At 46.0% G+C, this 21,799-nt stretch overlaps 1 protein-coding gene across 2 annotated transcripts in view; it reads left to right on the top strand.

The window, feature by feature from the left end:
- LOC125441807 (tubulin-specific chaperone cofactor E-like protein) overlaps positions 1-21,799 on the top strand; it is a 132,598-nt gene that overhangs the window by 16,228 nt on the left and 94,571 nt on the right. The window contains exons 6-9 of one of the 2 annotated variants that reach the window (XM_048512722.1): positions 2,128-2,384; positions 3,019-3,145; positions 5,785-5,901; positions 13,662-16,756. In XM_048512722.1, the coding sequence (XP_048368679.1) occupies positions 2,128-2,384; positions 3,019-3,145; positions 5,785-5,901; positions 13,662-13,980 (820 nt within the window). In that variant the 3' untranslated portion in view covers positions 13,981-16,756. Of the gene's footprint in view, positions 1-2,127; positions 2,385-3,018; positions 3,146-5,784; positions 5,902-13,661; positions 16,757-21,799 lie in introns of those variants that run through there. The other variant, XM_048512723.1, reaches the window with a different exon arrangement.

The following is a 21,799-nucleotide window of genomic DNA, read 5'->3' as shown; positions in this document are numbered from 1 at the left end:
TGCTTATAACGTGTTGGGAAGAGGACTTGGCTGAACTCTTTCCAGACGTACCTTTTTTTTCTGTAGAAGTTTTTTTATTGGGGAATGTTCATGCGTGAATGTCAACAGATGGAGTCCTCCTAGTTCAGAATTTTCTACTGCAGGGGCCCCAATGAATGCATTGCCCGTGGGCCCCGTGGCTCCTCTCCTGACATCAAGCCTTTTTAGAAAGCGGGTGGGACCAGCAAGGCTTCTGATTGGCCATTGCAGATTGGACTGGCTGTGCAGATTTTTAAAAAGGGTGCTTCGGGCGGCAGCTGCCCCCACAGTACAAGGGTGTACACTGTGTAACTGAAGGTAAACTGTGGCAGCTATTTTGTGGCTGGCTCTGTCCCGTTCTGCAGGCGCTTGGAGGCAGCCGTTTTGTGCCTGTGCTCTTTGCACTGTCAAAATTCCAAGGGTGTCTGCAGGCTAAAAAAAAAACTTGGGGACCCCTGGTTTACTGTGACCAATCGTAGCTCTTCAGAGTTTCAACTGGAGAAAGGCAGTTCCTGTCACCTGCAGTGCGAGGTCTTTTAACGAGAGCCTCCAGAGCTAAATCTGAGATAATTCTATGGGCAAAGTCGGTGTTCTATCCTGACCTACGATCCCCTTCCATCTTTAACCCTCATGACTTCACACTTGTTAGCTAAAGAATTATAAAGTCCAGGGATGGGAGAGTCCAATTCTGCTCAGGGTTGCACTATAAGTCTACAGTACTGTTCATTGTCTTGGGTTCCCCAATTTTTGAAGTTGTATTACGGATGGATTAACTGTTTCAGTAAGAGATTAGACCAGCCATTCTCAACCAGGGTACCGTGGTACCCTGGGGTGCCGTGAGCATGTCCCAGGGGTACCGCGGCAACACTACCACCACCACCCTCATTTTGTGGTGTCTCCCACCGGCGCCAGCAAGGACATGGAGCTGTCCCATGGGGCAGGGTTTGCCACAAGGTCAGCAGCCACCCCCACCCCCAGTGCTTCCCTTCACCCTGGGAGGGGAAGGTAGGGGGTGTGGCAAGCAGGGGCAATGGGAGGGGAAGGTGGAGGGTGACGACAGGGGTACCGTGAGATATGAAGAGTGAGGTCAAGGGTACCCTGACCTTGAAAAGGTTGGGAAACACTGGATTAGACTTTTGCCTCTTAGTTTATTTTAATAAGTTGTGTTAATTTTTGCTATTCTCAGCTATCCCAAAAGGACAGATCATCAGTATTTCAAATGAGTAGTAGCACTCTTGTGCGAACAGACCTGCATGTATTCCATACTGAAATTGCAAGGTGGCTTAGGAGCTTGTTCTAGAGGAATTCCATTTAGCCTCCACGAATGTACTCTGGGCTTATTTGCACAGACCGTTATTTTGGTGTTTTCATGATTAACTTCTAGCTGGTTCAGTTGGCAATAATTGGCTAGTGCACGCAATGCTCTCCTCAGGCTAATGGGGTCCTCAAAAAGGGACTAAGTAATCTGTGTAAAGGAGCAAAGAAATATGTTTTTTAGCAATTTTTCAGGTATGTTAATCTGTATTCTTGAGATGAGAAACCATATTGTTGATAGAGAAGTTAAACAGGAGTGGAACTAAGATGCAGCCTTGCTTCACCACCACCCCCTTTTCTTGTTTTTTTTTTAAAACATGTAAACCAATCCCCCCCTCCCCCCCCCTCAAAAAAAAATCCATACAAAGAATTCCAGGAATCAAAATTCTTTGCTAGCCGGGATAAGTATCTGAAGACAAGGTATTAAGATCACAGGGAGAGGCTCTCTTTAAATTCCCAACAATCAAAGAAGTTTGTTTGGCGGATACAAAAGAGACAGGGTTTTTGGTTGCCGCCCCATGATGTGAAGCAGCTGCCCCAGGGAGGTGCACCTGGCCCCAGAGGCAGCTGAAGATGGTTTTATTTAGGACCCCATTTGGTTAAGTTCACCAGCAGTCCTGAATTGTGGTTTTAAATTTGGGGTTTTATTTATTTTATGTATTTTACAATTGTCTTAAGCCGCCTTCAGGAAGAAAGGCATCTAATAAATGTTTTAAAAAACAAATGCTTGTCCATGTAAAATCGGATCCATTCATCCCAGAAGTTAAACCATTTTAAACCATTTTCTCTCCGCAGCTTGGAGGAGCTCTTTCTGTGCCTTAACGACTATAAAGCAGTGTCTTGTTCGCCAGTGTGTTGTCACTCACTCAAGTTGCTCCATATAACCGACAATGATCTCAAAGACTGGCCTGAGATCAGGAAACTGGGGGTCATGTTTCCATCGCTGGACACACTCGTCTTAGCCAACAACTACCTGACAACCATCGAGGATTCAGAAGATACTCTCGGGCGCCTGTTCCCAAACTTGCGAACCATCAGCCTGCACAAGTCAGGTGAGGTGCTACTGAATGGAGCATTATTTGGAGCCATAGCAAGAGGTTAGATCGTGCAGGTCCATTCCAATAGCCGAGTAGCTTTTCTCCATCAGAAAGAACCTTTCCGTATTGAAAAGTAAGCATCTTGTGTCAAGGAGGGTTGCTTCTGCCAACAGAAAGTGTTTCCACTGGTGGAACAGATCTGTGGGATCCAAATGATTGCTAGGAATTTCCCGGTGATATGGGTTGGTCAATATCTTTGTATTGTTTCCCTTTGTGGTTAGGTATAACTGTAAAATGTTTTAAAATTTGATTGTTTTAATTGTGTTTTTAGGTGTTATAAGCTGCCTTGAGCCTGCAAAAGGAAGGGTGGCCTAAAAATGTAATAAAATCAATAGAGATGTGGTAACCTTTTAACCACTGGTCTGGTCAGGGGAGGCACTCCACCATAGGCTGATGGTTTGGAGGGAAGACTGTTTAAAAGAAGGAATTGTCAACTTTTGGCCTGGTGGTTTTATTGCCCTGTGAAGTGCTATTTTGGATTTGATGAATGCAGTAAACTCCTGATTTCTCCCGTGATTGTAGAATTGTGCAGCTTGTTCCGTTTTTCTAGTGTGTTCTTGATTCTTGCTGCTTCCTCTCTTGAAAGCAGGTCTGCAAAGCTGGGAAGACATCGACAAACTTAATTCTTTCCCCAAGCTCGAGGAAGTCCGATTGTTGGGCATTCCTCTCCTTCAGCCATACACCAACGAGGAGCGCAGGAAGCTCGTCATTGCCAGGTGTGGAGATGTCTCTTCGTTTGGATGGGTGTCGTGTGAGTGTATGTGTGTGTGTGTGGCTTAAATTTGGGCATTGGGGGAAAATCCACATCCTGAAGACACCTCCACAGAGCAGGCTCCAAGTTGTGGGAGGGTCTTTAACTTGGAAGATGTTCTATATGATGGTGATTTCTGGATTCTTTCCTCCTTTTCTGCCTTCCCCGCAGTTGGCTTGCATGCCCCATTTCCTTGCCAATCCCTTGTTTGCTCAAGAGAATTCACAGGTGACCCATCTCCCTTTCCCGCAGATCCAGACCCTGCGACCAGATTTAGTCATTCAAACTGGGTGGTTTTGTTTGAATTTTCTTATATGCCTGGTTTGGATTGCAAGGTTTGTTTGCAGAATTCCAAAGGAGGAGTAGCTTGATACAGGAAGGTAAGGTAATAGCTTTTAATGGGTGTACTTATATGATGTAGGTGTGTGCAAGCATTTGAGTAATGCAGGATGGTTTGTCGGGCGGAAGGGAGAGATGGTTTATTTTCAGATAGGTTGGAAAAATCGGACTGCTCCAACTTCAGTAGCTCTGCTTGGATGGTGGTCTAATTGCATAACTTAAATCACACGTGATCTGTCGGCCATTTGGGAATCTGACTGTCATAATGACTCAAATCCAAGAGCATCTATTAAAACAAGACGTTAAAAAAATTACCGCACGCGTATAATTATGTAGTAAAGAGTCACAATTAAGTTAATAAATTACAGCATTAAAAAGCATTTATGCGATGCGATGTCTATATCGTATCTTTATGAAAACAAGTCAGTAGCAGTTTGACACTTATTCTCAGGAGACCCCAGGAAGCCATTTGGAATGTCTCGCAAATAGACAGATTCTTTAATAACTGCCGTTTCTGCCGCCTTCCTGATATCACGGAGCCACTGAAAGATGGACATGAAATTATTTGCTTGGCCCACCAACATTTCTCCAACATTGGTGATTCCGGAGCAAGTTGCTTATCCATCGCTAACCTTGGCTGATCAATTGGCAGGTATTAGAGTATGGAGGAAAATTTTACCTATTTCGATATACAGTGAGCCCTAGGACTCGAGTTAATTACATATATATAATATGTGAAACTAGACTTTAATGGGATTGCAGGCAAACAACTAGTGGATTAAATGATTTCCTGATGGCAAGCAGTATTGTAGAGTGGTTAGAATTTTAGGCTAGGGTTGGGAAGGTCCAAATTCAGATCTCCACAGCCTTGAAGGTGGCCATTGCCGAATGTGTCTAAGCCCACGGACACCATAGCTCCTGCTGACACCTTTCCTGATATGTGCCAAGTGTTCTTTTAAAAAGTGGATGGGACTGAATGGGCTTTTGCTCAGCTTAGCTTCAGATTGGCCACTGGTGCTTTGATTGACCATGCTGATTTTTTAAAAGGTTGCTTCAGCGGCTGCTGCCACTGAAGGTGATCTGGGGCAGCCATTTTTTACTGGTTTTGCCTTTTGCAGCAGCTATTTTGTGGCAGCCATTTTGTGCCTGTACCCACCCTGCTGTGTCAGAATTCTGAAGAAGCTGTGGAGTTTGGATTTATACCCTGCTTTTCTCAACTGTACGGAGTCTCAGGGTGGCTTACAAACCCCTTCCCTTCCTCTCCCCACAACCTTGTGAGGTAGGCGGGGCTGAGAGAGTTCTGAAGAGCTGTGACTGGCCCAAGGTCACCCAGCAGGCTTCGTGTGTAGGAGCAGGTAAACAAATCCATTTTGCCGGATAAGATTGTCCTGCTTTTGTGGAGGGGTAGGGAATCCAACCCAGTTCTCCAGATTGCAGTCCGCTGCTCCTAACCACTGTATCTTGCAGGTTCAAAAAAAAATGAAGGACCCACGTTTTAAGCCTTACAGGGTGATTGCTGAGGCCAAAGCCATGATGTTTGTTTTGAGCTTCTTAGGAGGACAGACTAGAAACGAAATGGGTGAATGTTCTGCAGCTTCCAGATCCATCTGTGTTTTTGCATCCACGGAAGTGTGAACAGGTTTGCTGCCATCCAAAGTGGCTTAAATATTGGGCCTCTCCAGCTGCTTTGCTCTGGCTGCCTGTCGGTTAACAGCCCTTTCTGTGTCTGCTTGTGCCACTCCAGGGGTAGCCCTCACACAGCAGCATGTCGTACGTGTGGGATTTCTAGCTGCTCTCATCCGGAGCTGTTCTTTAACACGGCAGTATTTATGACAAGCTACCAAAAGCCAATGAAAGGAGAGCTGTTTAAAGAATTGAGAGAGAGAAAAAAAGAGATTTATATTCAAATTGCTGTGCATGGTTTTAAATCAAATTCTATCTACAAGGAAGCGGCATGAAATTTGCTTTCCTCTCCGAGAGCTCCATTTTGGGTTATCTGATACTGTGGGAACATCTCCTGGGAACACAATTCATTTTTGCTGATCGCTGTGAAGTTTCGGAGGACTTTTAAATTTTATAACGAATAAAAGAAAACATTACAGACGAAAGCGGTGCGTGGTGCTGACTTACATCTATCAGCCTCCAAAACTTGTGTCATCAAACATTCTGTCTAAAATTTTCAAACCTGAAAAAAATCTAAGGACTTTCTAAACCCCTATTAGATGCTACATTCTTTTTTATTCTCTTTCTCACTCCTTTGCGCAGGTTACCTTCAATCACTAAGCTGAACGGGAGCGTCATCGCAGAAGGTGAACGGGAGGACTCTGAGAGGTTTTTCATTCGTTACTACATGGACTTTCCGCAGGAAGAGGTCCCCTTCAGGTGAGATCTCCTGACCTGAAATGCTGAAAAAAAGGACACCCCCCCCACCCTTTGGCTTTTGGAAATGGCTTTTACTGGTGGGCATGCTGACCGAGGGCCACAGTACACAATATGTGTACCCAGATTGGGTCACGGATGTCTGACTCTGCTCTCAGTCACACACCTGTACAGGGATCAAACTACCAAATTGCTCTGAGCAGCTCCAACCACTGGGAGCCTGGAAGAAAGGGCTCCAGGCTTCTCTCCCAAACTGTTTTTCCCAGTGGAAACAGCTGGAGAGGGCATTTGCCTCTTCCTCTGCATCTTATTTTTATTTTACTTCATTCAGTTTGCACCTCGCCCTCCCCCAGCAAAGCCGGGCTCAGGGCAGCTTCCAGCCCAGGACAATCCATTAGTCAACATAATACAGTCAATAGCTATAAAATCACTTTTAGTTAAATATAAAATAGCTTCAATTAAAACTCTAGGATTTTGGTCCTATTCTTCCATAAAAGTATGCGCCCTCCCCCACCCCCTTCCCCTCCAACGTTGTCCAAATGTGGATTACAGGAGGGACAAAAATGGCATTGTGTACAGCAACTGTATTGACCTACCTTGCAAGGATGATTGAGATTATCAGTCGTATTCTTCAACATGCTTGAAGCTGGCTTCTGCGGTGTCAGACTATTGGGGCTATCAAGTTATGTGTCGTCTGCTCTGACTGGCAGCGAGCCCTGCTCCTTGGGTCTACCACCTGAGACACTATCTGTTATTCACAAAGTGGAAATGATGGGATCTATGCATCTGGAGGGAAGTCTCTGTTTTAAGAGGGAAGGTGCAACCGGTACATTCAAACACCACGAGAAAACCTGGTTTGATCCCATCCTAGTTGACTGTGCCATTTGAATGCAGTCAGTTCAGTTCAGGCTTTGAGCTAAGATTTGTTTCTTATCCGTCAGCCAGATTTTGTACTAGTTGTTCTGATCTATATCCCATGTCTGCATGTTACTCATGTCCGGTAGACTAACTTGACCTTGGTGTGCAAGCCATGGTTTAAGCAACCTTGGTTTAGCATGCTGTTGGAATGCAGCCAAAGGTTTTGCTTGGAGCTCTTGGCTATTGGTGAGAAACAACCAGTGACATTCTTTGTGGGCTCGTTGGGACGACCACCCTCAGCTCTGTAGATTAGCGGGGATGAAATCAGAACAGAGAGTTGCTGGAAATCCATGTTCTGATGACTGAGCTCGCAGGTGTAATGAACCAATCAGCCTATGCATGGCAAGCTTCCGGAGAGAGGTGAGAATCACACTTCTCCTTCTGCCTAGTCCAGTAGGCAGACAGTTGCCCAGCCCAGCGAATCCTCATCCTTCAGCAACAGGTGCTAATCCTTTACTTTGGCACCCATGCTAAGTGGCTAATCCTTTTGCCATCTGCTGCTCGATAGGCTGTGCATAGGATAAAAGCTTCCTTCAGCCTTTGTGTGTGTGAGAAAGAGAGACACCTCCTGTTGCAAAGATTAATGCGCCAAAACCCGGCTATCTTCAACAGTTGTTGCCTGTAAGCTGTTTCCTTTGCTCATCCATGGAGGAGTTTAAAGAGGAAAAAAACCAGCCAAGGAGCAGGCTGGTAGTTAGAACGTATAGCTGGTAGCACTCCACCACACCTTTTGGCTGGAGATGCCAGGGATAGAACCTGGGACCTTTTGCAGTGCCAAGGAGAAGTTCTGGCACTGGGTCTCCAGACTCTTAACACCCGCCACAGCTCCAACCCAGGTTTAAGGGCAAGAGTGGTTTCCTTAGAGGATGCCTTCAGTCACCTCTCCCTGCAGCCAAGTAAGGCAGAGGAGCCTTTCCAGAGGGATGGAGATTGATCTGAGAGCAGAAGAAGAAAATGGGGTTGAGGGAGGGCGTTGAACGTGAGAGCCAGCGTGGGGTAGTGCTTAAGACCAGTTGGATTCTAATCTGGAGAGCCGGGTTTGATTCCCCACACTCCTACATTCCTGCTGGGGGACCTTGGGCTAGTCACAGTTCTCTCTGAACTGTCCCAGCCCCTCCTACCTCACAAAGTGTTTTATTTTGGGGAGAAGATGGGAAGGGAGCTTGTGAGCCACCTTGAGTCTCCTTACAGGAGAGAAAGGTGGGGTATAAATCCAAAATCATCTTCTTTTTCTTCTCCTCAGAGGCTGGCTGAATGAGCCACAGAGGTCAACAAAGATGTGTGGCTAGCAGTCCCACGCTGAGGTTTGCACCGGCAGAGCAACCTACCTGGCAAGGGCAGGGGCTCAAGGTTTGCCAGGTGCACAGAGAGGTTGTTGTTGCGGCACGGGTAGTGAGACTGAGAAGAATCCCCGCCGACTCCTGAAGAGGGTCCTCTTTATTTTATTTTTATTTTATTAAATTTATGCTCCTCTCTTCCCAGCCAAAGTCGGGCTCAGGGCGCTGTACCTGCAAATTAAAGTTTGCAATATTAGTAATAATGTGATACAAAATTTATTAAAATAGTACAAGATTTAAAATCCACAGATAGCGGTTTTAATAACAACACCACCAAGCTGCAGGATTGTAATGTCCCTTTTCAAAGTCCAGCTACCAGTTTGCCAGAGAAAAAGAAAAATAGTGGGGGAGGATGCATTTTTGAGATAAGCTTGTTGGAAAGGTGGCAGGCCGACAAGATAGCTGATCGGATAACAGGTGGCCTCAATCAAAAACCCGGTGGAACATCTTGCAGGCCCTATGGAATGGATTAAGACCCCCCAGGGCCCTGGTGTCTGATGACTGAGAGTTCCACCAGATTGGGGCCAGGGCCAAAAAGGCCCTGTCTCTGGTTGAAGCCAACTTTGGGGCCAGGGACCATCAGGAGATTCCTATTGGAGGAGTGAAATGCCCTCCACAGGCAATGTGGGAAGCTTGCGGTCTCCAAAATGCAAGGCCTGTTCTGCAGTTGGTTTTGTAGGATTTCTGGTCACGAATTGCATCGAGCACCTGATGCTTTCCTTTAACCTCGGTGCAGTGTGGGGCAGGGGGAATTCACCACTGTACCTGACTCAGAGAGTGTGTGAATGGAGACCTGGTATTAGAACCCGGAGTGGCTACAGCGGCAGATTCCCTGTTCCCATAGCAACAGCGTATGCACCGCTCTGAAATGCTAATGTCAAATCCTTGAAAGTCTCTTCTTTTAAAAAAGTCTTGTTTACTTTCCTGCACGTTGTTTCTGACCCTTCCATACAGGTGGTGCCTAGAAGGGGAGGGGAGCTTGTGTCGGGCCTCACCCAGGTCACAGCATTCGAACGGAGCTGCGCCTCCCTCCTATCCTTTGCTTCTCAATAGGCTCTTTGTCCAAATGCCCTCCTCTGTACGGGGTCTCCCAAAGACTTGTGCAGCCATTGAAGGTTGCTTTTCCGCTCCGCAGAGCCCGTCTGCTGTTTCAGGGTATAGTCAGACCACGCTGTGCGGGGCTGGGTGATACGTTTCAAATGGCCAAGTTCAGGCTCCTTGTCCCGGACCTTTGGTTTGCCTTGGTGTTCGGTCTGCAAAAGAGTTTTGTTTTGTTTTCCAGCGTTTTATCCTGCCTTGCCCTCCACCGCCTGTGTTGTAAGTTGGAGCCTCTGTCCAGTCTTGATTTGAAAGACCCAAATCAATGCTGTGAATTTCCCTCCCTGTGAAAATTCCTGTGCTGTTTGAAGTCTGTATTGTTTTGCTGCTTGCAGAGTTCCACAGTCACAGAATCATAGAGTTGGAAGAGACCCTAAGGGCCATCAAGTCCAACCCCCTGCCATGCAGGAACACACAGTCAAAGCACTCCTGACAGATGGCCATTCAGCCTTGCTTTAAAAACCTCCAAAGAAGGAGATTCCACCACACTCCGAGGAAGTGCATTCCACTGTCAAACATCCCTTCCTGTCAGGAAGTTCTTCCTGATGTTTAGGTGGAATCTCTTTTCCTTCACCTTGAACCCATCACTCCTGGTCCTAGTCTCTGGAGCAGCAGAAAACAAGCTTGCTCCTTCACCAACATGACATCCCTTCAAATATCTAAATATGGCTATCATGTCACCTCTTCACCAATCTAAGCATCCCCAGCTCCCTAAGTCTCTCCACGTAGGACATGGATTCCAGACCTTTGACCATTTTGGTTGCCCTCCTCTGGACCCGTTCCAGCTTGTCAATAGCCCTCTTGAATTGCGCAGCCCAGAACTGTACACAATATTCCAGTTGTCTTGGCAAGAGTTCCAGTGGCAAGAGGGGAGCATGCAGTGCATTGAACCTTTCTTTCTGACCAGCTTCTTGTTGAGGTCTCCAGAAATCTGCAACAGCTAGATTCAAATCCAGTAGCACCTTTGGTGTGTGTGTGTGTGCTGACTTAAACCCCACAAGGTTTTCAAGGCAAGAGATGTTTAGAGGTCATTTGCCAAGGCCTGCCTCTGTGTAGCAACCCTGGTACTCCTTTGGAAGCCTCCCATCCAAATACTAACCAGGGCCAACGCTGCTTAGCTTTGGAAATTAGGCTAGCCTGGGCCATCCTTGACAAGGCTGGTAGTGCCTTAAGATCAGCAAGAATTTGGGGGTATAAGCTGAATCAAAGCTCCCATAGCTTCCAGCCTACCGTTCTTCTTAGTCTCTGAGGTGCTTTAGGACACCAATCTAGATTCTCTTTGGTTTCTAGGCTGTGCCAGTTGATGCTTCCTGCCTGTTCCCAACATGACTTTTAAGAAGGGAGTGGGGGCTGAGATTCTTGTGAAATTCCATTAGTTTGGGCATCCCAGAACCCAAAAGGAAAGCGCTACCTACCTTCTAAAAATAGGCCTCTGTCTCATTTTGGAAGACAGAAGTTTTTGTGTGTGTGTTTTTGAAAAAAGAAGTATTGCTCTTCCGGCCATTTTAATACAGTCAGTTCCTGAGTTGTTCTGTTCACTTTCCACTGCTCCCACGTTACTCTGTGCCATTTGCCCTCATTTTGCTTGTGCACCACTCTTGGGGTTTTGGAGGGCCAGGTGTGCTTAGAGCTACACTGTTTTCAAATGCCAGAACCAGGCTATGCTCTGTACGCTGTTGTCTCCTTCCAGAGACAACCTTTCCCCCCTTGCATCTGTGCCTTAACAGGATCTGCAAAAACTGCTGAGAAGAAATTAAAGATTTTTGGAGGCGCACAGCGTCAGTGACGGACTCTGCTACAGACAGTGTGACGCCCGAGGAGGTGCTGAAATGCACACTGGGAAAATCCTTGCTTATTTCACCACCTGCTGCTTGTTTAATCGCCACTGATGATTGTGGCATTTCTGAAAATCGTGTCGCCGTCTTTTCAAGTCGGAGTTCCCCCGAACTGGCCGATCGTATCTCGGAGTTAATCGTGAGAGCAGGGCTGGTCAGCCGGTGCTTTGGCCCTGATAAAGGCCGGTTTTGTCCCTGAGGCCGGGGAAATCGCAGCGCGCTGCATCAGTTACCTCATGCTCCGGGCAGACAGAGGCTTTGCTGTTGAAGGAACATTCCTACATTTAACATGAGTCCCTGGGGGGCCTCCCTCCCCAGTTGCCAGGCTCCATCTTCCTCTGACAGGGGCAATGACACAGCAGTGATCACGTTTAAGCCCCGAGTCAGATGGCAGACAAAAGGAGCTTTCAGCCCCAGGCAGTGCTGAGAGTCTCTGAAATGTTACCTTCTCTCCGCCGCTCTCCGTCTTTGTCATTTCAATTACCTGGTACTTTGGGTTGACTTTCTGCCGCTTTCCCAGCCCAGCAGATGAGACGCTACTTTCTCGTACCTAATAGGAGGGATGCCTGCAGGAAAGGAAGGAAGCAACATGCGGGTTGGGTGGAGAAGAGACCTGAATATCTGTCCTGGGGTACGGAACAAAGGAGCATCTCCAAAAGGATGGAGAGCATCACTGGCACATTCATGATTATCCAGTCCAGGTTTTCTGTTTAGGAAGACCACTCCTGACCCAGGAGTGCACACTGAGTAGGTATCTGTTCCCAAGTACAGCATGGATGTAAAGTGAACAAAAGGCCTGTGTGGTGTTGACTTAGGTCATATCTTCAAGTTTGGCTTGGTCAACTATGGATTCAGGGTGCTAGAAGAGGCAGCAGATGGTTACTTGCCCCCTGGGGTTAGCGAGGGCAGCAGGTCAGACAGAGGGGTGTGGCCTCTTCACATCAACAGTGTGAGCGGTTGTGATCTTCACATTGAATATACACCTTCAGGTTTGATTCTCGGTTATGAACGTATTTTCGTATGTTCAGCAGTCACCCCACTTTCAGACCAAGAGGATTTCTGTAGTTTCCAAAGGCTCTGAAACTGCAACTTTTCCTTTCCCTTTGAAGAAGAAGAAGAAGAGTTTGGATTTATATCCCCCTTTCTCTCCTACAGGAGACTCAAAGGGGCTTACAATCTCCTTCCCCTTCCCCCTCACAACAAACACCCTGTGAGGTAGGTGGGGCCGAGAGAGCTCCGAGAAGCTGTGACTAGCCCAAGGTCACCCAGCTGGCATGTGTGGGAGTGCACAGGCTAATCTGAATTCCCCAGATAAGCCTCCATAGCTCAGGTGGCAGAGCGGGGAATCAAACCCGGTTCCTCCAGATTAGATACACGAGCTCTTAACCTCCTACGCCACTGCTGCACAGGGAAAGTGCAGGAGATCAGCATGCAGTTAGCTTTCTCTGGTTTCTCTCTCCTTCCTGCCTTCCCCGGGCCACACCACAACAGTCCCTCCCAGTCTTCAGGCCACCATTTCAAAACAGCTTTTTTAAAAAGTTCACTCTGAAGGTCTGTCGTTAGAGTGATAGTCCCAGTGAAATTGACAAGAAATTGGCAGGGTGTACCAAACTAACCCTAAACCAAAGACGGCAGGGAAAAAAAGGCAGCGGGAAACTTCCCCAGACTGAAGTGTTATGGAAAGGACAGGGTAGCTGTGAGCTGGTAAATGGTAGATTGGCTTGGCTAGGGACATTTAGCCAAAAAAATGTGGGAAAACCCCACTGCAGAGCAAACAGCTATGGGGCAAGTAGTGCGTGCATAAGTGGCCATTGGCTGTGCCTGGAGCCAAGCACAATGCAGCACATTCAGTCGCTGAGTGCTTGCAGCTGAGTCGAGAAGAGCAGGAGCTGTATGTGGCCCTGGCGTGGTGTAGTGATTAAGAGCAGGGTTTGATTCCCCGCTCTGCCACTTAAACTCTGAAGGCTTATCCGGTGAACCAGATTAGCTTGTGCACTCCAACAAATGTCAGCTGGGTGACCTTGGGCTAGTCACAGTTCTTCAGAGCTCTCTCTCTCACAGAGTGTTTGTTGTGGGGGGAGGGAAAGGAGATTGGAAGCCCATTTGAGTTTCCTTACAGGAGAGAAAGTGGGGATATAAATCCAATCCATACGCCTCTTCTTCTTCTTCTGGCTGCTGGTAGGACAGTGGTAATGGGTGAAGTTTTCGAATGACCTCTTTTTTGAGCTGTTTTATTGGAGAGTAGAAGTAGCAGTCTGTCTGGACTATGAGAACATGGGGTTTCAATAGCCCAATAGTCCTGTGACAGTTCGAAGGCTGATATGTTTTTATTCCAGTGGGAACACAAGACTTCTGCTTGCTTTCACTTCAGTACACTGCAACCTCTCTGGATTTGTTCCTGAATCCCTTGAATCATTTCCCGGAAAGTCAGTCCAGCCCTAGTTCTTGTTTTTGCATATACTACCCATACATACATTTTGGATCTTGGAGAAGGTATAGTGTCAAGGGCCTTCCCTATATTCTTGTCACCTGAATTCCTGTTTCAGGTCCTTTGTTCTTTTCTCCCCTCTTCTAGGTATCATGAGCTGGTCACAAAATACGGGAAACTGGAAAAACTGGCAGTGGTGGATCTCCGGCCTCAGAGCAGCGCAAAGGTGGAGGTCCACTTCAAAGACCAAGTGGAGGAGATGACCGTTCGTCTGGATCAGACGGTGGCAGAACTCAAGAAACAGTTGAAAACGCTGGTCCAGTTACCAATCAGCAGCATGCTTGTGACCCACTGTGACCACGAAGCTCCCTTTGGGCCCGAGGAGATGAAATACAACTCCCGGGCGCTGCACTCCTACGGCATTCGGGATGGAGATATCATTTACGTGGACTCCAAAGCCAAATAACCGGCACTTGTATTCGAGGGGTGTGCATGACTATGTTTACTCAAAACCATGCACGCATCAAGGACTTCCACGGGGCAGTTTAGTTTTGGTTTGTCTTTGGAGGTTTGGTTTGGTTTGGTTTTATCTAAGCATCAGGTAAATCCTTGCACCCAGGACAGCAGGTCCGGATCTATGAGATGCACACTGTATCTGGTGCAGACAGCGATAACTTTAAGAGGAAATAACTGACTCTGAGTGTGTGTGTGTGCGTGCGTGCGTGCAAATTTTATTCCCCATCCCCTTTGTTTCACCAATACCTTGACGTTCTCCTGTTTTCTCTGGCCTACTTGTGAATCGAGCATGAAAGGCCTTCAAAGACGAGGTTATTACAGTCACTCATTCAGGAAGCTCAAAACCATGCACGGAGTATGTGTTAAAAAGATCCTGTGGGGCTCTTGGACTCCGATTTCAAACGGACTCGCTGCCGGTTCTTCACTTGGGTGGCCTGTCTTCTCTTTGTTCCCTGAGGTTAGGCTGGCAGGGAAAAAAAATGTTCTATAAGCACTGTAGTACCAGATGGAGGTCTGCAAACTATCCTGTACCCTTCTGGATTTCAGCAGGGTATAGAAGATCAAAAACTTGACATGGGATCTCACACAACTGCAGCTTCCAGAGCACAGTAACCCATGCACTCTAGTTGAGCATAGTCACTCTGATATAACCCTTTCAGCTTACGAGCTTCCTAGGGTAACTTTGAGGCTACATTTTGTGTGGAAAACACTTTTGGGCATTTGGGGCAGACCTTCGGGATACGTGCCGGTTCGTATTGATGGCTGAGCAACATACTTGATAATACAAATTAAGAAGGATTGCCCTGCTTTTGATAGCCAAAACTAAGTTGTACGTGGATGTTGTTATCACCTATTTGTAGGAGCACTGTGCTTTGTTGCCTAGACCTGCACTGGAAGTCGCAATTCTTCTGGTTGTTTGCTTATACCTGACACTTTTTAAGCCAAAGTGAGAACAGGGTGAACTCCTTTAACTAATAAAATTAGGGTATTGAAGGAGCAACTTTTCCTGGCCATTCTCTGAAAGACAGCTGTTGCATTGCAAGAAATCAAGTTTAAAACTTTTCTCCATCTCTAACTTGCGTGTCGTTTGAACACTGAGTCAGTACAGAAACGCAAGAGGATTACCTGTCCCGGAAGGAGGCACTGAACCAAAACGGGCAGGCCTTTTTTTGTGGCAGGAAGCGTTTAATCCTCTTGCATGCTTTGAAGATGCACCTTTCGAGGTTTCAACAGCAAAGTTTGCCTCCGCTCCTAATTCAGGAAAAATGTTGCCTCCGCTAATGTGTAAGATCCTGGGGCTCTTATGACCCCGCCCCAACCCCTGCTGTGTAGCCAAATCACTTTTTATGGAATTTCTATGAAATCCAGTTGGAAGAAAATGTTTAATGTCTACTTTGTAGGTCGGGTAGGGCTTTCCCTCCATGCGGCTCTTTCTTGCTTGTCTGTCAGATTGACATGTTGAAAACTGGAGAGGTAGGAGAAGTCGATCTATGGCTGCCAATCTTGATCCTCCTTGATCTGAGATTGCAAATGCCTCAGCAGACGAGGTGCTCGGGAGCAGCAGCAGAAGGCCCTTGCTTTCACATCCTGCACGTGAGCTCCCAAAGGCACCTGGTGGGCCACTGTGAGTAGCAGAGTGCTGGACTAGATGGACTCTGGTCTGATCCAGCAAGCTTGTTCTTATGTACTCCGTTTTACACCCTTGCATTTAAAGAGAGAGCACAAGCGAATTTTTTCAAGCAGCGCTCTTGTTACCTGTGAACTTCTGACCTTGGTTATACCTTCCTCCCCTCCTCAGGATGCCTTCTGTTCTTTCGGGGATTCCTTTTTTGTATATTCAAGAGTTGGGTTTGGGGTTTTTTTTCCCTCCTGAATATCTGCAGCAGTGTGGAAAACCAAAACAGTAAGCTTGTGCTCTTCTGTGGACGAGTTCTGCTGGGAATTGTCCCACCACCTGTGTGCTAAAAGTACAGATAGGACAGTGGAAAGTCAGATAAACCTATGGATCCCTTAGTGCTGAAGTTACCCTCTTCCTGCCCCTTTTTATTTACAATCTTTGTTTAAAAAAATGAGCAATGTAAAACAGACCGAGGCTTGCATGTGAAACTCTGTAGCCCACTTTTTAAAAAATTTCACTGGCTCCAAGTAAGAAATACTTAATATATGTACGTGCGGAGTCGTTTCAGGCTGCGTGTTGAAATGACTCTGGGTTCTGTAAGCTGTAGCATAGCCAAGGCTGTTTGGTTTCCCATCCAGTGGGGTAGTTAAAACGCTTCTTTAATTATCCCGCAGTGGAGCTCCCAAACTTAATGCTTTATGTATGATGTGTGTGTATATGTATATTTACACAAAAAAGTGGGGGAAACGGTCATGTTAATAAGATATTTTATTATAAAGCAAAGATTTATTGAAGATCAGATTGTGTAATAATATAAGAGGGATTATGAATTCTTCCATGGACTTGCAGTGTCAATGACGCTAGCCCTGTGGTCGTATGGCTGTCCGGGCCAGAGGATCGAATCGAGTGGAAAGAAACAGCCAACTGAATTGTATGAAGTAGTATTTCTTCCCCTTCTCTCTGCCCCTTCCGCTAATATTTATGCAGTGGTGACAGGCATTAATTAATGAAATATTGTAATTGCCGGCTGGCTGCAGCCAAAGCACAGGTGTTGGAATCGTTGAAGGAACCATACCCCGTAATAAAGTCTGTTGAAGGATTCCTGGAAGATCTGTGTATGTGTTTCTGCTCTCGTAAGAATGCCATGTCTTTGTCACTGCCGCAGCTGGGCTCTGTTTTCTGTACTCCAAAATCAGAATTCTGCAACCTGTATAATTTAGGCATAGTTTATTCTGCCGGTCATGATGGGTGGTATTCACTGATTTCTAATCCACTTGAGAGCAAGCTTGATGTCGTGGTTAAGAGCAGATGAATTCTAATCTGGAGAACCAGGTTTGATTCTCCACTTCTCCATCTGAGTGGCAGAGGCTTATCTTGTAAACCAGATGTGTTTCCGCACTCCTACATTCCTGCTGGGTGACCTTGGGCTACTCCCAGTTCCCTCTGAACTCTCTCAGCTCCATCTGCCTCACAAGGTGTCTGTTGTGGGAAGAGGAAGGGAAAGGAGCTTGTAAGCCACCTTGAGTCTCCTTACAGGAGAGAAAGATGGGATATAAATCCAAACTCCTCTTCTCTCACCCCCGCACCCCCGAATGTTTGATGTCCCAATGGTGGTGAAGAGTGCCCTTAAGTTGCAGCTAATTCCCAGCAACCCACAGGGTTTTCAAGGCAAGGAGTGAGCAGAGGTGGTTTGCCACTGCCTGCCGGTGTAGAACTTCCATGGTGGTCTCCTGTCCGAGTTCTGATTTGGATTGATCCTGTTTAGCTTCCAAGAGTGGATGAAGTTGGGCTAACCTAGGCTCACATGTTTTCTTCTCTAATCCATAAACTTGTGGTGTGGAGATTAATTGCATGCTACGCTTAGCTGTTCTTGCGGTTTTCTGTACTTGTGCAGAATTCCTGCAGTTCTAGATAAACTTTTCTGGGATGAAAAGAGACTTTCCATGCAAATCTAGCTTGCCCAGAGGTATGCTATTTCTTCCTCTTGAAGAGACCGGGACCCTTCCCAGTGCGTTCAGACAGCTGGGCACCAACCTCACAGATGGCACTCTTATCACAATGCACATGCATTGTGTGTGTGGTTTTTTAAAAAACTGATACACCAGAAAATAAACATACTTCCTTTCTGTGCTTTCCTTGGATGTGTCTGTGGAACAGCACAGAAAGTTTGCAACCATCACAAAGGGATTGTTTTCCACACTGTGTTCTCTGTGTGAAACCTGGTCGTGGCTGTTGGGCTTTACTAAAGCATGTACATGCGGTGCTTGTATTTTGCCATTTGTTTGGTCAAGGGATACGGCAGATCTGTGAAGCTGTTATCCCTGACAACCCCAGCAGCTGGTTGCTGCTTATCACATCAGACAATCGCTGAGCAATAGAAACCAAGCCAGGAAATGATCCGCTTATTCTGAGTTGACCACTGCTTGAAATTGAGTTTGGGAATATGTGCTAACGGCAAACTTTTTTTTTTTCGTATGCTAGTTTATATATTTGAAGCCTTTATTAGCTGCCTTTCTCCTTTGCAGAACACAAAGTGTGTGACACTTTTAAAAAGCATTAAAACCAAATAAACAGCAAGAAGTAACAATGTTGTAGTTGCATAGTAGTTGCATAAGCAATGTACATAATTCTTTTTATCAGGTCCGTTGGTAGTCAATGTGGAATAATGGAAAGCTAGGAAAGGGTTTGCCAGCCGACACCTTTTCTAATGCCTGTCAAGTGTTTTTAGAAAGTGGGAGAGGCCAGGTGGGATTTTTGCCCAATTCATGTAATGGGTTGGATGCCTGCAAAATGAAGACGGACACTGCTAGAAGAGGACTTCATAGCTATCTCAATATGAATACTTATTTTGTGCTCGTGCAAGGAATTTTTTTGCAAGCAAGCAGCACATTTTAAAAGGAATCCTGTTAAATGGAATTGCTGCCTGAAATTCTGAAGAGTTCCTATCAGAGTTATTCACAACTTCACTCCGTGAGTTCTTGTGATGGTGCTCACCCATCCTCCATCAGAATTTCAAAGGTACCAGCTGGGCCAGGATCTCAGCAAATCCAGGTTGATATCGACACCTTGTCTTAATATTCAGTGGGTGAATCTGCCAAACCTCGCTCATGGGGTTGTTATGAAGATAAAATGGGGGAAAGAGTCACAAGCTATAGAGGAAGGGCAGGGTAAAAATATATTTGAGAGGAACCATTAAAAGTAATGAGGATACTTAATAGCTCTTTAGCAGAGTTGAGGCTTTGACCACAGTGTCTAGCTTTGAATGTAGTTCTATCATTCTATCACCCACCCACTCCCCAAAAATGCAGCTTTCGCTTCTCAGCAATCAAGTTCTCGGTCCTCATGAGTACATACATGCCACCAAGCCATAAGTGGGGTTCTGGGGAGGTATGGCTTCTCGTTTCAAAGCCTTTCCCCTGGTACCCTGCCCCCAAAGGATCCTCAGCATTTCATTCTTGCTCTAATGTTGCCCGATTTGCAATTATGTCAGAATTCCAAACTTCGCGCAAGTGGCACTCTCTGGGCCGAATGTTAAAACTGTGTGTGTGTCCTTGGTCAATCCAAAGGTTTTGATTGGATAGCAGCTAACAGTTTAAAATATATAAGATAAAATTGCATTGTCCAATCGATCTTTCTTTCTAATCTATTATTAAAAGAATTAAAATTCTTTAAATTCTTTAAAGAATTAAAATTCCCGGGGATTGGGTGGTTTATAAATTCAAATAATAAATAAATAAATAAAATAAAATACATACAAAATATAATAAAATTCCTTAGGAACGAGGGAAGAAGAGTTTGGAGTTATATCCCTTCTTTCTCTCCTGTAAGGAGTTTCAAAGTTGTTTACAAACTTCTTTTCCTTTCCTCTCCCTCCAACAGACACCTTGTGAGGCAGGTGGGGCTGAGAGAGTGCAGAGAGAACTCTGGCTAGCTCAAGGTCACCCAGCAGGCTTCATGTGGAGGAGAAGAGAAACATCCATTTCACCAGATAAGAGTTCGCTGCTCATGTGGAGGAGTGGGGAATCAAACCTGGTTCTCCGGAGTGGAGTCCATCACTCTTAACCACAAGGGAATGCCTAATGGAACATAAAAATCTTCATCGACTGGCAGAAGATGTCAACAGAAGGGGACAGGCAAATCTGCTACCCACCTAACCTGAAAAGGCAGGGACACCTTAGCAGGGCCTCCAAAGATGCCCGTAATTGTTGGGTGGGTTCATAAGGGACTAAGTAGACCTTCAGGTATGTTGGTCCACATCCTGTATGTCTTTGGAGGTAAAGACCAGCACCTTGAATTGTGTCTGGAAACAAAACAGGAAGCCAGTGTGGATAAGCCCAGCCTGGAGTGATATTGTCCCTACGACCCACTCTGATCAACGCCCTGGTTGCAGAGTTCTCGCTTAATGGGTTCTCACAAGCAAACACCAACCTGAACCTGTGAGGAGTGAACCAGTGGTGGAGTGTCTGCTTGGCATGCAGAAGATCCCAAGTGCAATCCTGGCATCAACAGTTAAAAAGACCAGGCAAGAGATGATGCAATAGACCTCTCCCTGAGATCCCCCGAAATCCACTGCCAGTCTGAATAGACCAGGGGTCTGCAACCTGCGGCTCTCCAGATGTTCATGGACTACAATTCCTATCAGCCCCTGCCAGCATGGCCAATTGCAGACCTTTGTGGATCAACTGCAGACCTTTGTGGATCAAAGGTGGGATCCAGAAGAAGGCAGCTTCATGGGCGCACCTGGTCCCTACAGCTGCCTGCAGTATGTCTGGTGTGAGCTGGGCTAGTTGTTGCCTCTTGGGGGATACTTAGTTCTGAGCACCTGTCAGAATAAATCATGCACGCAGTATCACCTGTTTATTGTTTGTTTAAAAGATTTACACCCCATCATTCTTGCCTTTGCGGCAGCCAGCGAACCTTACTCAATAAATACAAAATCCCATCGGACGGCGGTGTACTTCTCCCGATCGTTCAAAATTAAAATTGCAATTTAAAAACAGCCTGATTAAAATGTCTTATTAAAATCTTCTCGAAAGCCTGTTATTATGAAAAAATCTGTACCACCTGGATGATTAGATTAAAAGCTAATTTGGAAGAGGCAGGGCTTCTTCCTAAGCTCTGTGGAAACTCAGCATGGACTTTGCTTTTCATACTGTTAGGGAAGTGATTTCATTAAGTAGATGCAGCCTCTGTAAAAGCACTATTCTTTGCCCTCCATTGCCCTCAGTTACCAGACAGAGGGCATTAATGGCAGAGTCTCTTGACTTCTCCTCCATGGATATTTGGGCTCACTGAGGGCGAGGCAGCCCTTCAGATCTAGGGGTCCTGAACTGTGAAGGACAATAAAGGCCGATACCTTGAATTCTGCTTTTATGATTCATTGGGTCAAGAACAATGAAATTATTTTCACCAACAGAGGATGCAGGGAGGAAGAGAAAGGGAATGCGGATTAGAGATCCACTGGGGAAGGTGCAGAACAAAAGGAACGTAATGATGAAAAGAAAATAAAGATGTGCCGGATTGTTGATTGTGCATTGTAGTGGCTCAGATTGACAGATTCTAATCTGGAGAACTGGGTTTGATTCCTCGCTCCTCCCCATGAGTGGCATACTCTAATTTGGAGAACCAGGTTCGATTCCCCACTCCTTCAAAAGAAGCCTTCTGGGTGGCCTTGGGCTAGACACAGTTCTTTCAGAACTCTCTTGGCCCCACCTTCCCCAAGAGAGGATCGCTCAAAGGCTTTGCTGAAGCAATTGTAAGCCACGCTGAGACCCCTTATGATGGAAGAAAATGGGATATAAAAGCCAATTCTTTTTAATTTCAGCCTTCATGTGTGCAACTATTTCTGCTCAAGCCACTGAAAACATTTGCAAAATAAATAAACAGAATAAAATAGGAGAATCCCAAAAGGATGGCCAGGAAGCATTTCAATGGGATGAGTGCAGACTAACAGGAAGCACTGAAAACATTTGATGTTTTCAGTGCTTCCTGTTAGTCTGCACTCATGCTAAATACTTCCTATTCATCACTGAGTCTCCTAATGCCCTCTGTCTTCTCCATGGACTTGTAGCTTCAATGGTTCAAAGCCTCATGCTGCAATTCTCCATGTGTTGTATCTTCATAGCTTCAAAAATATCAGCCCCCCAATAAA

The sequence above is a fragment of the Sphaerodactylus townsendi genome, linkage group LG12, assembly GCF_021028975.2.
Source record: "Sphaerodactylus townsendi isolate TG3544 linkage group LG12, MPM_Stown_v2.3, whole genome shotgun sequence".
Classification (NCBI taxonomy): Eukaryota; Metazoa; Chordata; class Lepidosauria; order Squamata; family Sphaerodactylidae; genus Sphaerodactylus; species Sphaerodactylus townsendi.
Note: the sequence above shows the minus strand (reverse complement) of the source record. Positions and strands in the feature narration are given on the sequence as shown.